At 47.4% G+C, this 15,904-nt stretch overlaps 1 protein-coding gene across 3 annotated transcripts in view; it reads left to right on the top strand.

Moving 5' to 3' along the window:
* Positions 1 to 15,904, top strand: part of MKX (mohawk homeobox) — a 164,659-nt gene that overhangs the window by 53,065 nt on the left and 95,690 nt on the right. For all 3 annotated transcript variants that reach the window (XM_073677581.1, XM_073677583.1, XM_073677584.1), the window contains exon 5: positions 9 to 344. In XM_073677581.1, the coding sequence (XP_073533682.1) occupies positions 9 to 344 (336 nt within the window). The remainder of the gene's footprint in view (positions 1 to 8; positions 345 to 15,904) is intronic.

The raw sequence follows: 15,904 nt of genomic DNA, 5'->3' as shown, positions 1-15,904 counted from the left end.
TTTTTCAGAGGGTGAAAATGCTCCCATGGGTCATGCTAATGAAGAAGTCTATGATAAACCCATCCACCATACTGTGATAAATACTGAGAACTCGGTCATCAAGTCAGGGATGAGGGCAGAAGCTAGTACCAATGAAGACTACGTCTCACCTCCGAAATACAAAAGCAGTTTATTGCATCGTTATCTCAATGACTCCTTAAGACACGTCATGGCCACTAATTCAGTCATGAGAGAAAACACAAGACAGAGAAACCACTCAGGATCATTCAGCTCGAACGAGTTTGAAGAAGAGCTTGTGTCCCCTTCATCTTCAGAAACTGAAGGCAATTTTGTTTACCGTACAGGTGAGTGCGCCTACAGATGCCGCTTTCCATTTCTGCCTGTCTTTTGGCTTGGGTAACAATTCTATAAGGCCTAAGCATGTCGATATTGTTAAGTGTGCCAGAGATGTTTCTTGTTGAATAATGTGGCTTCAGTTAGTACTTGCAGAATCCTCTTTTTATAGTACATTTTGGAAGGACTGGTCTACACACACACTTCCCATGAAGTCTGGACCAGGGTAGTGATTAATGGATTAGTATTTGTCTAAGATACCATTGAAAAGAGGGCTAAGCAGAATCAATATTCAGTACATACCCACATGGATGAAACACACACGTTCAGATCACGGTTAAAAAGAAATACTCCTTAAAACTTTTTTCCCATTCACAGGGAATCTAAGGAGTATCTCTCACAACACAATGCTCTCCGCAGTAAAGGGCAAACGCTGCAAATTTTTTTAATGAAACCTCATTGCTAAAATAATTTTTAGCCCAAAATACATTAATTTAATTAAAAATAATATCCAGAAAGGTGGACAATCTCTTTAAGGTCATGCAGGCCTTTAATTAGTTACTGTGTTCACTGATTAGAAGGGATTTGATTCTAATCAGGGTTGTCATCACTTGACAAATCTTGCCATGTTCTAGGGCCCATGGGTTAGTGGGGCTCCTTATGGATTTCGGCAAACCTGATCTTTTCTTATTAAAGGGTGAAAACAAATTATCACTCAGGGTAGGTGATAACTAGTTGATTGGTGGGTGGTGCCGACTGCTGGGACCTGGACCGATCTAAAGAACGGGACAATGCACATTTTAGACCTGTGTTCCATTCATTCCCTATGGGGCTGCTTTTGTCTATTTCTGGAGGCCCCTAAGAGAACCATTTTTGTAATGGGGATAAAAGATCCCTGTCGGTGATAAAAAAATTATTTGATCTACTGATAGGTGTGGATTCCAGCTGTGGAACATCCCCTGATTAGTAAGTTATCACTTATTCTGTGGACTCATACAGACGACTGTGTATTCTCTCATTCGAGAGTATTGGGTCGATTATGCAAATCACACTCAGATCAAAGTTTGATCAGAGTGTGAGCATAGTGCCATCTGATTCTCTCGGATGAGGAGAAGATGAAAATAAAAATGTCTCCATCTTCTCCATTCTGTCAGTCCGCAGAAATTGGACTGAATGCAGGTGACATTCGAGTGCAGTCTGGTGTTTTCCACGCACTCATTGACTTGCATGGACAAGTGCGATCTGAATATCGGATCCAACTCGGACATACAGCGATGTTTTCCTCTGATCGGCTCTATCAGAAAAATACTGACGTGCTTGGCCCCATAGTAAAACATTGGTCTGAGTGTGATCTGATGTTTTGTTGGATCGCACTCAGACCAAAAATACAGCCATGTGCATGAGCCATATGGATAGATGATAACTTGTTTTCACTGGACATCCCCTTTAAAACTGAGAATGTGGCAGACGCTGTGAGTATGTTGCCCTAGGGCTCACATCTACCTGGAATAGGCTCTGATTGTATGTTGGGAATGTTTCCATATTGGTATCTTATATAGTTTCACCCTTGTACTCTTCAGGAGATCTGACAGCTTCACAGACTAGTTGCAGATTCCTCATACCAGTAAGGGGTATAAAAACATTGTGAAATAGGTTATTATTATCTTTAATAACATTATTTCAGCAGATATTCCAGTGGAAATAATTGGCTTCGCTCATTTTTTGATGTGAGCGACTCCTGCAGAATTAAATGCCATCACCCTGATAGAGCCTGACGAAGATTCCAGTCTGGAGTGAAAGCTTAACTCCTCACTTCTGAGCTTGCACACAATATTACATAGGTGTGGTTCGTACGACACAAAGCGAAGCCAGCGAGTTCTAGTAGAAGTAAATTCATCTGGGACTTGTTACTGAAGTCTGGAGTCTGGACAGTGAGCTCACAGGAACGATGTACAGAAACACTCACTGTTGTACAACACATCTGATTTGCAAACTGTTCGGCATTATTGCAAACCTAATTTCTAAGATCATTATCACCCAGCGGAAAGTTCCACCTTTCGCCTCTTCCTGGCCTCGCAAACACGGTTTTACGATCTGTTGAAACCAGCCTTAACCACATAGAAGAAAATTTACTAATGTGGCGCTGGAAAGAAACTTACAGAGAAAGGTGACAAATCTGACACTGTGTTTAGAGGAATGTATCAAATGCATATTAGAATAATATTTTCTATAGTATAAACCATTGTCATGTCAATGCCTAGATCATCTCTATAATGTTCCTCTGTTGAAATAACATATGTATGTACAGCCACTTGTCCTATTTGCTGTGCAATATTGTTCTTATTTTTTATTTTTAGTTTAATACAAGTAGATTTTCTTGTCCAATTTCACCTTTTGGAATGAAAAGGGTAAAATCATCAAGAAATGTGCAGCATTTCCACAACAAAATCTGCAGCTTTTTTTTCCCAAACAGGACATTGCTGCAAATTTTCCACTCTAGGGCTGAGTCTTTGGTGCATTTTTTTATGCTGGTTATTTTCGCTGCATCAAAAGTGCAGAATCTTACAGTTCCAGCAAAGTGGATGGGATTCATAGAAATCTCATGGCCATTATGCTTTTTTAATGCAGCGTGAACTGACCCACAGTGCGTGTTTCAAATCTGCAGCATGTCAACTTCTCTTGCGGGTACGCTGAGTTTTATGTGCAGATTTTCCCCATAGAATTTCATTAGATGCTGAAATTCCACAGGTAAAAAACACATATAATCTCCAAATGACTTTATCAATAAAATTTTGTCAATTACCAGGAAGTATCAAACACAAAGCAAATTTGTTTAAAACACGACATAACAAAAGAGACAAAAAAATGCAGCATCTAAAATGAGATAAAAACTTATGTAAAAAAAACGCACTCAAAAATACAAGTAACCTAATTTACTTAATAGGTGTAGAAACAATGCAGAAAATTTGCAACATCAAAAACTCATCGTGGGAACGTAGCCTTGAAAGTTAGCAGCGGATCAGTCCTGTGTGGATCCAGCCTCAGGCCATATTCCCATTTTTCGCTTTTTCCGCTATGTTTTTTCAATAGGTGTCTGCAAAAAACTATATAATAGAAATCTGCTCTGATTATTGAATTTCTACTGCACTTTTATTTTATATGTTTCCCAAATTTTATTTTTTTTCGCTCAGATTTGACAGTAGAAACACTGGTATTTCGCACTTAAAAAGTAAAGCTTTTTTTAAAGAGTTTTTCATATGCTTTTTTTTTCAGGCTACTCATAGAAGCCTATATGGAAATAAAAGCACCAAAAAGCACACAATTCAACTGTGCCCATGAATGCACACTGAGCATGTGATGAAAATATATACAGTACAGACCAAAAGTTTGGACACACCTTCTCATTTAAAGATTTTTCTATATTTTCATGACTTTGAAAATTGTACATTCACACTGAAGGCATCAAAACTATGAATTAACACAAGTGGAATTCTATACTTAGCAAAAAAAGTGTGAAACAACTGAAAATATGTCTTATATTCTAGGTTCTTCAAAGTAGCCACCTTTTGCTTTGATGACTGCTTTGCACACTCTTGGCATTCTCTTGATGAGCTTTAAGAGGTAGTCACCAGAAATGGTTTTCACTTCACAGGTGTGCCCTGTCAGGTTTAATAAGTGGGATTTCTTGCCTTATAAATGGGGTTGGGACCATCAGTTGTGTTGTGCAGAAGTCAGGAGGATACACATCTGATAGTCCTACTGAATAGACTGTTAGAATTTGTATTATGGCAAGAAAAAAGCCGCTAAGTAAAGAAAAACGAGTGGCCATCATTACTTTAAGAAATGAAGGTCAGTCAGTCCGAAAAATTGGGCAGACTTTGAAAGTGTCCCCAAGTGCAGTTGCAAAAACCATCAAGCACTACAAAGAAACTGGCTCACATGAGGACCGCCCCAGGAAAGGAAGACCAAGAGTCACCTCTGCTTCTGAGGATAAGTTTATCCGAGTCACCAGCCTCAGAAATCGCAGGTTAACAGCAGCTCAGATTAGAGACCAGGTCAATGCCACACAGAGTTCTAGCAGCAGACACATCTCTACAACAACTGTTAAGAGGAGACTTTGTGCAGCAGGCCTTCATGGTAAAATAGCTGCTAGGAAACCACTGCTAAGGACAGGCAACAAGCAGAAGAGACTTGTTTGGGCTAAAGAACACAAGGAATGGACATTAGACCAGTGGAAATCTGTGCTTTGGTCTGATGAGTCCAAATTTGAGATCTTTGGTTCCAACCACCATGTCTTTGTGCGACGCAGAAAAGGTGAACGGATGGACTCTACATGCCTGGTTCCCACCGTGAAGCATGGAGGAGGAGGTGTGATGGTGTGGGGGTGCTTTGCTGGTGACATTGTTGGGGATTTATTCAAAATTGAAGGCATACTGAACCAGCATGGCTACCACAGTATCTTGCAGCGGCATGCTATTCCATCCGGTTTGCTTTTAGTTGGACCATCATTTATTTTTCAACAGGACAATGACCCCAAACACACCTCCAGGCTGTGTAAGGGCTATTTGATGAAGAAGGAGAGTGATGGGGTGCTACGCCAGATGACCTGGCCTCCACAGTCACCAGACCTGAACCCAATCGAGATGGTTTGGGGTGAGCTGGACCGCAGAGTGAAGGCAAAAGGGCCAACAAGTGCTAAGCATCTCTGGGAACTCCTTCAAGATTGTTGGAAGACCATTTCCGGTGACTACCTCTTGAAGCTCATCAAGAGAATGCCAAGAGTGTGCAAAGCAGTCATCAAAGCAAAAGGTGGTTACTTTGAAGAACCTAGAATATAAGACATATTTTCAGTTGTTTCACACTTTTTTGTTAAGTATATAATTCCACATGTGTTAATTCATAGTTTTGATGCCTTCAGTGTGAATGTACAATTTTCATAGTCATGAAAATACAGAAAAATCTTTAAATGAGAAGGTGTGTCCAAACTTTTGGTCTGTACTGTATACTTTGCTTGAACTGTTAAATGCAGCAGATTTTCTGCACAAAACCACGATGGGAATAAACGCAGCATTTACGCAACACGTTTGAATGTTTAAACAGTAGCTACATTTTAAATTTCAAATTTCATAAATTATGTGTAGATAAGAAACATTGTAATATAAATTCCATCAAACTAAAAAATTACCTGCCCCTGGTTTCTCCCCTCGTCGTCCAAAGTTTGTTTCCAAAGATGGGCGATTTTGAGAATTGAAGTCTTCAGCTCCAGTGTAATGAAGAATCCCTGCACACTAGGAGCCACTTCAACCACCCAGCTCCATAGTACAGAATATGACAAGATAATGCAAAAATGTAGTCGGGAAATACACAACGCTTGAAAATAATGCTTGTTTTTCTTTAATGGCACTGGGAGCCTTTTTTTTTTTTTTTAAAGAAATTGATCGAACGAACAACCACCTATAGAACAGAGAGAAAAATGAGGGTGGTTTCCGGCATAACCCACTAGAAAAAATGACGCTTTTCTGTATTACCAAGATGCCTTTAGTCCTCCTATGGCTAAGGGCGTCTTGGTACGTCAGAAACGCGTCAGGTGTTGAGGTTTCTAATTTTAATTCTTTTTTAACTTGGTGGTGATTGCCGGCAGATAGCATAGGGTATTTGGAGAATTTTATTAAAAAACAATACTTTGAAGCCATTAAAAATATACTATGTTGATAAAATTATTTGGACATTACACATTGCACCAACAGGAGTTCTCATGATATCCAATCTTAAATCCATAGGCATTAATATGGAGATGTTCCTCCTTTGCAGTTATTAAAGCTTTCACTTTCCTAGAAAGGTTTTCTTCAAGATTTTAAGGTGTATCTGTTAAGAATTTTTTGCCCCTTCATCCAGAAGAGCATTTTTGAGGTCATATACTGATATTGGAGGAGAGGGCCAGGCACACAATCTCCGTTTTAGGTCATCCTAAAGGTGTTTAATGGTGTTGAGGTCAGGGCTCAGTGTAGCCGGTCATGTTCTTCCACACCAAACTCCCCCAACCATGCCTTTATGGACCTTGAGCACAGTCATGGGGAACAGATAAGGGCCTTCCCCAAACTGCAATTGTCCAAAATGTCTTGTATTCTGATGCGTTAAGATTCACCATCACTGGAACTAAGAGGGCTAGGCCAATCCCTGAAAAACAAGCTCATATCATTATCCCTCCTACACCAAAATTTACAGCTGGCACAATGCAGTAAGGCAGGTAACGTTCTCCTGACCTTCATCCACACTCATCAATCAGATGCCAGATAGAGAAGAGTGATCCGTCACTCCACAGAACACATTGCTATTGCTCCAGAGTGCTCCATGCTTTATACCACTTTACCCGACATTTGGCATTGTGCTTGGTGATGTAAAGCTTGCATGCAGTTGCTTGACCATGGAAACCCATGCCATAAAGCTTTTGGTGATTTTGTGCTGATGTTAGGGTGGAGGGTTAGACTTTGCAGTTATTGAATTAACACTGCTTTGGTGAGTGTTATGCATATTAGCACTGGTGGCTCCTATTACAGAACCACGCTGGTATCAATGAGTTCTCTAGAAAGAGCTATTCTTTCACATGTTAGTAAAGGGAGACAGGATGGCAAGGGGATGAATGTTATACACCGGGGAAGGGGAGCAGGATGTCATACACCAGGAACAATGGAGCTGGATGTTACAAACCGAGAGCGGGGGACAAATGTTATACATCAGGGGCGAGGGGCTAGATTTTTTTACACCTGGAGCAATGCGACTGGATGCTATACACCGGGGGTAAGGGACCGGATGTTATACACTGAGGGCAAGGGGCCGCATGTTATGCACCAGGAGCTAGGGATTGGATGTTATACACCAGGAGCAATGGGGCCGGATGTTATACACTGGGGTTGAGGGGCTAGATGTTATACACCCAGAGCAATGGGGCTGGATGTTATACACCAGGAGCAATGGGGCTGGATGTTATACACCGGGGGCAAGGGGCCAGATGTTATACAACGGCGGCGAGGGGTTGGATGTTATATATCAGGAGCAATGGGGCTGGATGTTATACACTGTGGACTGGATGTTATACACCAGGAGCAATGGGGCTGGATGTTATACACCGGGGGCCGAATGTTATACACTGGGGGTGAGGGGCTTGATGTTATACATCGGGAGCGAGGGGGCTGGATATTATACACCAGGAGCAATGGCGCTGGATGTTATACACCGGGGGCGAGGGGCCAGATGTTATACAACGGCGGCGAGGGGTTGGATGTTATATATCAGGAGCAATGGGGCTGGATGTTATACACTGTGGACTGGATGTTATACACCAGGAGCAATGGGGCTGGATGTTATACACCGGGGGCCGAATGTTATACACTGGGGGTGAGGGGCTTGATGTTATACATCGGGAGCGAGGGGGCTGGATGTTATACACCAGGAGCAATGGGGCTGGACGTTATACACTTGGGGCGAGGGGCTGGATGTTTTACACCGGGAGCAATGGGACCGGATGTTATAGACTGAGGGCAAGGGGCCGCATGTTATGCACCAGGAGCTAGGGATTGGATGTTATACACCAGGAGCAATGGGGCTGGATGTTATACACCAGGAGCAATGGGGCTTGATACTATACACCGGGGGCGAGGGACCGGATGTTATATACTGAGGACAAAGGGCCGCATTTTATGCACCAGGAGCTAGGGACTGGATGTTATACACCAGGAGCAATGGGGCCGGATGTTATACACTGGGGTTGAGGGGCTGGATGTTATACACCCTGAGCAATGGGGCTGGATGTTATACACCAGGAGCAATGGGGCTGGATGTTATACACTGTGGACTGGATGTTATACATCAGGAGCAATGGGGCTGGATGTTACACACTGGGGGCCGAATGTTATACACTGGGGGTGAGGGGCTGAATGTTATACATTGGGGGCGAGAGGGCTGGATGTTATACACCAGGAGCATTGGGGCTGGATGTTATACACTGGGGGCGAGGGGCTGGATGTTTTACACCGGGAGCAATGGGACCGGATGTTATACACTGAGGGCAAGGGGCCGCATTTTATGCACCAGGAGCTAGGGACTGGATGTTATACACCAGGAGCAATGGGGCCGGATGTTATACACTGGGGTTGAGGGGCTAGATGTTATACACCAGGATCAATGGGGCTGGATGTTATACACTGGGGTTGAGGGGCTAGATGTTATACACCCGGAGCAATGGGGCTGGATGTTATACACCAGGAACAATGGGGCTGGATGTTATACACTGTGGACTGGATGTTATACACCAGGAGCAATGGGGCTGGATGTTATACACTGGGGTTGAGGGGCTAGATGTTATACACCCAGAACAATGGGGCTAGATGTTATACACCCGGAGCAATGGGGCTGGATGTTATACACCAGGAGCCATGGGGCTGGATGTTATACACCAGGAGCAATGGCGCTGGATGTTATACACCGGGGGCGAGGGGCCAGATGTTATACAACGGGGGCGAGGGGTTGGATGTTATATATCAGGAGCAATGGGGCTGGATGTTATACACTGTGGACTGGATGTTATACACCAGGAGCAATGGGGCTGGATGTTATACACCGGGGGCTGAATGCTATACACTCAGGGTGAGGGGCTGGATGTTATACATCGGGAGCGAGGGGGCTGGATGTTATACACCAGGAGCAATGGGGCTGGACGTTATACACTTGGGGCGAGGGGCTGGATGTTTTACATCGGGAGCAATGGGACCGGATGTTATACACTGAGGGCAAGGGGCCGCATGTTATGCACCAGGAGCTAGGGATTGGATGTTATACACCAGGAGCAATGGGGCTGGATGTTATACACCAGGAGCAATGGGGCTTGATGCTATACACCGGGGGCGAGGGACCGGATGTTATATACTGAGGGCAAGGGGCCGCATTTTATGCACCAGGAGCTAGGGACTGGATGTTATACACCAGGAGCAATGGGGCCGGATGTTATACACTGGGGTTGAGGGGCTAGATGTTATACACCAGGAGCAATGGGGCCGGATGTTATACACTGGGGTTGAGGGGCTAGATGTTATACACCCGGAGCAATGGGGCTGGATGTTATACACCAGGAGCAATGGGGCTGGATGTTATACACTGTGGACTGGATGTTATACACCAGGAGCAATGGGGCTGGATGGTACACACTGGGGCCGAATGTTATACACGGGGGGTGAGGGGCTGGATGTTATACATTGGGGGCGAGGGGGCTGGATGTTATACACCAGGAGCAATGGGGCTGGATGTTATACACTGGGGGCGAGGGGCTTGATGTTTTACACCGGGAGCAATGGGACCGGATGTTATACACTGAGGGCAAGGGGCCGCATTTTATGCACCAGGAGCTAGGGACTGGATGTTATACACCAGGAGCAATGGGGCCGGATGTTATACACTGGGGTTGAGGGGTTAGATGTTATACTCCAGGAGCAATGGGGCCGGATGTTATACACTGGGGTTGAGGGGCTAGATGTTATACACCAGGAGCAATGGGGCTGGATGTTATACACTGGGGTTGAGGGGCTAGATGTTATACACTCGGAGCAATGGGGCTGGATGTTATACACCAGGAACAATGGGGCTGGATGTTATACACTGTGGACTGGATGTTAAACACCAGGAGCAATGGGGCTGGTTGTTATACACCGGGGGCCGAATGTTATACACTGGGGGTGAGGGGCTGGATGTTATACATCGGGTGTGAGGGGGCTGGATGTTATACACCAGGAGCAATGGGGCTGGATGTTATACACTGGGGGCTGGATGTTTTACACCGGGAGCAATGGGACCGGATGTTATACACTGAGGGCAAGGGGCCGCATTTTATGCACCAGGAGCTAGGGACTGGATGTTATACACCAGGAGCAATGGGGCCGGATGTTATACACTGGGGTTGAGGGGTTAGATGTTATACTCCAGGAGCAATGGGGCCGGATGTTATACACTGGGGTTGAGGGGCTAGATGTTATACACCAGGAGCAATGGGGCTGGATGTTATACACTGGGGTTGAGGGGCTAGATGTTATACACTCGGAGCAATGGGGCTGGATGTTATACACCAGGAACAATGGGGCTGGATGTTATACACTGTGGACTGGATGTTAAACACCAGGAGCAATGGGGCTGGTTGTTACACACCGGGGGCCGAATGATATACACTGGGGGTGAGGGGCTGGATGTTATACATCGGGTGTGAGGGGGCTGGATGTTATACACCAGGAGCAATGGGGCTGGATGTTATACACTGGGGGCTGGATGTTTTACACCGGGAGCAATGGGACTGGATGCTATACACCGGGGGCCAAGAGGCCGAATGTTATACACTGGGGGTGAGGGGCTGGATGTTATACATCGGGGGCGAGGGGGCTTGATGTTATACACCAAGAGCAATGGGGCTGGATGTTATACATTGGGGGCGAGGGGCTGGATGTTATACACCGGGAGCAATGGGGCTGGCTATTATACACCGGGAGCAATGGGACTGGATGTTATACACTGGAGTTGAGGGGCCGGATGTTATACACCGGGGCCAAGGGGCCGAATATTATACACCGGGGGCGAGGGGCTGGATGTTATACACCAGGAGCAATGGGGCTGGATGTTATACACCAGGAGCAATGGGGCTGGATGTTATACATCGGGGGCGAGGGGCCAGATGTTATACACCAGGAGCAATGGGGCTGGATGTTATACACCGGGGGCGAGGGGGCTGGATTTATACACCAGGAGCAATGGGGCTGGATATTATACACTGGGGGCGAGGGGCTGGATGTTATACACCGGGAGCAATGGGGCTGGATATTATACACTGGATTTGAGGGGCTGGATGTTATACACCGGGGCCGAATATTATACACTGGGGGCGAGGGGCTGGATGTTATACATCGGGAGCGAGGGGGCTGGATGTTATACACCAGGAGCAATGGGGCTGGATATTATACACTGGGGGCGAGGGGCTGGATGTTATACATCAGGAGCGAGGGGGCTGGATGTTATACACCAGGAGCAATGGGGCTGGATATTATACACTGGGGGCGAGGGGCTGGATGTTATACACCGGGAGCAATGGGGCTGGATATTATACATCAGGGGCGAGGGGGCTGGATGTTATACACCGGGAGTAATGGGGCTGGATGTTATACACTGGATTTGAGGGGCTGGATGTTATACACCGGGGCCGAGGGGCCGAATATTATACACCGGGGGCGAGGGGCTGGATGTTATACACCAGGAGCAATGGGGCTGGATGTTATACATCGGGGTGAGGGGCTGGATGTTATAGACCGGGAGCAATGGGCCAGATGCTATACACAAGGGGGCGAGGGGCTGGATGTTTTAAGCCAAGGGCCGGATGTTATACACCGAGGGAGAGGTGCTAGATGTTATATACCGGGGGTGAGGGGCTGGATGTTATACACTGGGGGGTGAGAGGATAGATATTATTCACTGAGGAGAAGGGTCTGGATGTTATACATCGGGGACAAGTGGCCGGATGTTATACACCAGGGGATGAGGGGCCGGATGTTATACACCAGGGGCGAGTGTTCGGATGTTTTACACCGGAGGTAAGGGGTCGGATGTTGTACACCAGGAGCAATGGGGCTGGATGTTATACACCGGGGACAAGGGGCCAGATCTTTTACACCGGAGGTGAGCGGCCGGATGTTATACACCAGGAGCAATAGGGCTGGATGTTATACACTTGGGGCGAGAGGCTGGATGAAAAGCCTTAATTCAGTGATTAAGATGTGTGTCCCAACACTTTCGTCCATATAATGTGTAGTGTTACTAGGTTACTATATCTCCTGATGCTATTAAATACCCATCTAAATCAGACTTGAGTGCTTTGCTTTTATGATTACTTGTTTTTCCATTTCTCCTCCTTTTTCTCCCGCCATAAATAGCTGTAACTCATTTCTTGTGTAGAGTTGTACTGATTATTTAGGGATGATATAACACTTGGTAATATGGGTAGCAATGTTTGGTAAAGCCCTCTCTTGGAATGACACAGTTGAGCCAATACATTCCTGTGGAAGGCCGCTGCTTCCTTAATGCTGGAAATTGCATCTCTGCTTCATGGTATAATGTATTTACTTTTTCAGAAAATGACTCTATATATGTTTCTCTCCATCACAGAGGTGCAAAACTCAGTGCAATGCTTTTGCTATTGTCTCGTCCACTATAACAGAACTTTCTGGAGTAGTTATTCATTTATTGCCAATATCTTGATAGAAAGAATTTTGTTTGGAGGCAGAAAAAGGTTGTGTGTAACATAGGGGAAGGTCATTTGCTCATGGGCTATATGAATCTGCTCATAATTTTCCATCAGTTGGTCTCCCTACATCATAGTAGTATGTTTTCCTACACATACGTAAATGAAGATCCATTAAGGGGTATAACGTTAATCGGCTATCCATTCAAAATCTAACTTGCAGTACTTGTTTCTGTCAGTTCCTTAGACTTTAAAGTGGATCTGTCACTAGATTTCAAATTATCAGCTGCATAAACTATAAAATCAATCTTTTAGACCTGATGAGGCTGTTGAACTGAATTGCTTTATAATCCTGATAATAAAGCCTAAATATTTTAGGTGTCCTGAGAGAACTCATGAGTCCATGTGTATTCAGTTTCCATCCACTCAACCTGATTAACTGCTGCAGCTTGTACTGAGCAATGTGAGATCTCAGAAGCGGGTGTAGCGCCGGCGTCCCTGCCCTCTGCTAGGCAGGGACGCTGTTCCCCTCACCCCTCTGCTCCGAGCCCGGCGTCCTCCTCCCGCTCTGCTGGCAGCGCGCGCTCCTTCCCGGCCACTGTGGTTAGGGCGCGCGCGCGCTCCCTCCCTCTTAAAGGGGCCGCGCGCGCCGTCCTAAGGAGTCCCCGGCCAATGGCCGGAGGACTTCACCATATATAAGGCACCTCCTCCAAAATGGAGGTGCCCGAGCAATGTTGTTGCACTGTTCACTACTCTGCTTCAGCCCTCAGGTCCCGTTGCCAGTTACCTGCCAGATTCCTGCCAGTTTGCTGTCTGATTCCTGCCTGATATTCTGCTTACCTGCCTGCTAGCCTGAGGTCCGACGGTCTGCCTACCGACTCCTGTCAGTCTGTCTAAGGACCAGCTTGCCCGCTCACCTGGGAGCGCTCCTCTGCTACCTGCCTGCTAGCCTGAGGTCCGACGGTCTGCCCTCCAACTCCTGTCAGTCTGTCTATGGACCAGCTTGCCCGCTCACCTGGGAGCGCACATCTGCTACCTGCCTGCTAGCCTACCTGGAGGCTCCGCCGTCACGTGCTGTGACCACCTGCCATTCCAGAGACTCCTGTCCGCTCACCTGGGAGCGCACACCTGCTACCTGCCTGCTAGCCTACCTGGAGGCTCCGCCGTCACGTGCTGTGACCACCTGCCATTCCAGAGACTCCTGCCCGCTCACCTGGGAGCGCACACCTGTTACCTGCCTGCTAGCCTACCTGGAGGCTCCGCCGTCACGTGCTGTGACCACCTGCCATTCCTGAGACTCTCGCTCGCTCACCTGGGAGCACACATCTACCATCTGCATGCTAGCCTACCTGGAGGCTCTGCCATCACAGGTCGTACCTACCCTTTACCCAGAGACTGTCCCGGTCACTTGCCGTGACCTCCTGCCCGTTCATCCAGAGACTGCCCCGGTCACTTGCCGTGACCTCCTGCCCGTTCATCCAGAGACTGCCCCGGTCACTTGCCGTGACCTCCTGCCCGTTCATCCAGAGACTGCCCCGGTCACTTGCCGTGACCTCCAGCCCGTTCACTCAGAGACTGTCCCGGTCACCTGCTGTGACTGCCTGCCCGTCTTCCCTGGTCGCCACCCGCTCCCTTACAAGGACCGCCCCCTTGTATAGTAGCTCAGAGGTTCCGTCTCCCAGACCCGTTACAGTTTGCTTGGGCCATGGAACCCGGTGGCACCCAAGCTCCCTCACTCTCAGACCTGTGACATGAACTGTCCCGTCAGAGGTCCCAACAGGAGTCCATCCTGGGTCACCTGCGGAATGTCAATACTCGCCTGGACACTCTGACTGCTCCACCAGCAACCACCGCCAGAGCCATGACTCGCAATCCGGCAGCTCCGCTGCCCACCAATACTATGGTATCCTACCCCGGACCCCGGCTTACTGCACCTCCTCGCTTCGAAGGCGACTCCGCTCAGGCTCGGGGCTTTATAAATCAGTGCACCCTGCACTTTGAACTCCTGTCCCACCAGTTTAACTCCGACCGGGCCAAAATTGACTTCATCATGTCCCATCTCACTGGGGAGGCCCTGGCCTGGCTAAATCCTCTATGGGAGAGAGGAGACCCCCTGGTGTCCGACTTGCCTGCCTTTCTCACGGCTTTCCGGAAAGTCTTTGACGAACCTGGACGGAAGACCTCATCCGCATCATCTCTGCTACGCCTCCGTCAGGGAAGTCTCACCGTGGGCCAATATGCCATACGGTTCCGTACCCTTGCCTCGGAGCTGGCCTGGGATAACGACGCTCTGGTATCTGTCTTCTGGGAGGGTCTGTCCGGCCGTATTAAAGATGAACTTGCCGGTCGAGACATTCCTACCACTCTCGATGACCTAATAACTCTTGCCACCCGGATTGACCTACGGTTCCAGGAGCGTGCCAAAGAAGTCACCCGTGAGAGGAGGTTTCCACGTCTAGCTCCTACTTTTCAGAAATCCGTCACTCCCTCCGTTTCTCCCCAGGTACACTCTCCTGAGCCTATGCAGGTCGACCAGACCAAGATGGTCAAAACCCGTCAGGACTTACGCCGTGCCGAGGGGAGCTGCTTCTACTGTGGCAGTAAAGAGCACCGGATCCGTACCTGCCCGGAGAGGTCGGGAAACGCCTGTGTCTAGGTTCGCTCAGAGAGGTCGACCTAGACAAGAATAAATCCTCTCCATCTCTGCTGCTGTCTGTCTCAATTATCTGCGGGGAGAATTGTTATTTCGAACTAGCCCAACTTGACTCTGGAGCGGCCGGGAATCTTATTTCACAGGCCCTGGTAGAAAAATACCGCATTCCCACCAAACCGCTGGCTATACCATTATCTGTCGCTGCTGTGGATGGGGGCCTCTTACCACGTCCCATCCAACTCATCACCGAATCCGTAACTCTGCAGGTGGGAATGCTGCATTCTGAGAGCATCTCTTTTCATGTTCTGCCTGGACTCTCTCACGCCCTCTTACTAGGTCTACCTTGGCTCCAGAGACATGCACCCGTGCTTGACTGGCAGACCGGAGAAGTCCTTCGCTGGGGACAGGACTGTCATAAGACTTGTTTGGTTCCTGTTCATCCCGCCCGTCCTTCTCCTACCCCAACTAATGTACCTGGACTTCCGATTCCCTATTGGTCATTTGCTGATGTCTTTAATAAAAAGGAGGCAGAGACATTACCCCCTCATAGACCATACGACTGTCCTATCGACCTGTTACCCGGTACTACGCCTCCCCGTGGGCGTATTTACCCATTGTCCGCTGCTGAGACCCGGTCGATGTCCGAATATATT

This window comes from Phyllobates terribilis, unplaced genomic scaffold, assembly GCF_046119375.1.
Source record: "Phyllobates terribilis strain yellow unplaced genomic scaffold, ASM4611937v1 Scaffold_4__5_contigs__length_816908805, whole genome shotgun sequence".
NCBI classification, from domain to species: Eukaryota; Metazoa; Chordata; class Amphibia; order Anura; family Dendrobatidae; genus Phyllobates; species Phyllobates terribilis.
Note: the sequence above shows the minus strand (reverse complement) of the source record. Positions and strands in the feature narration are given on the sequence as shown.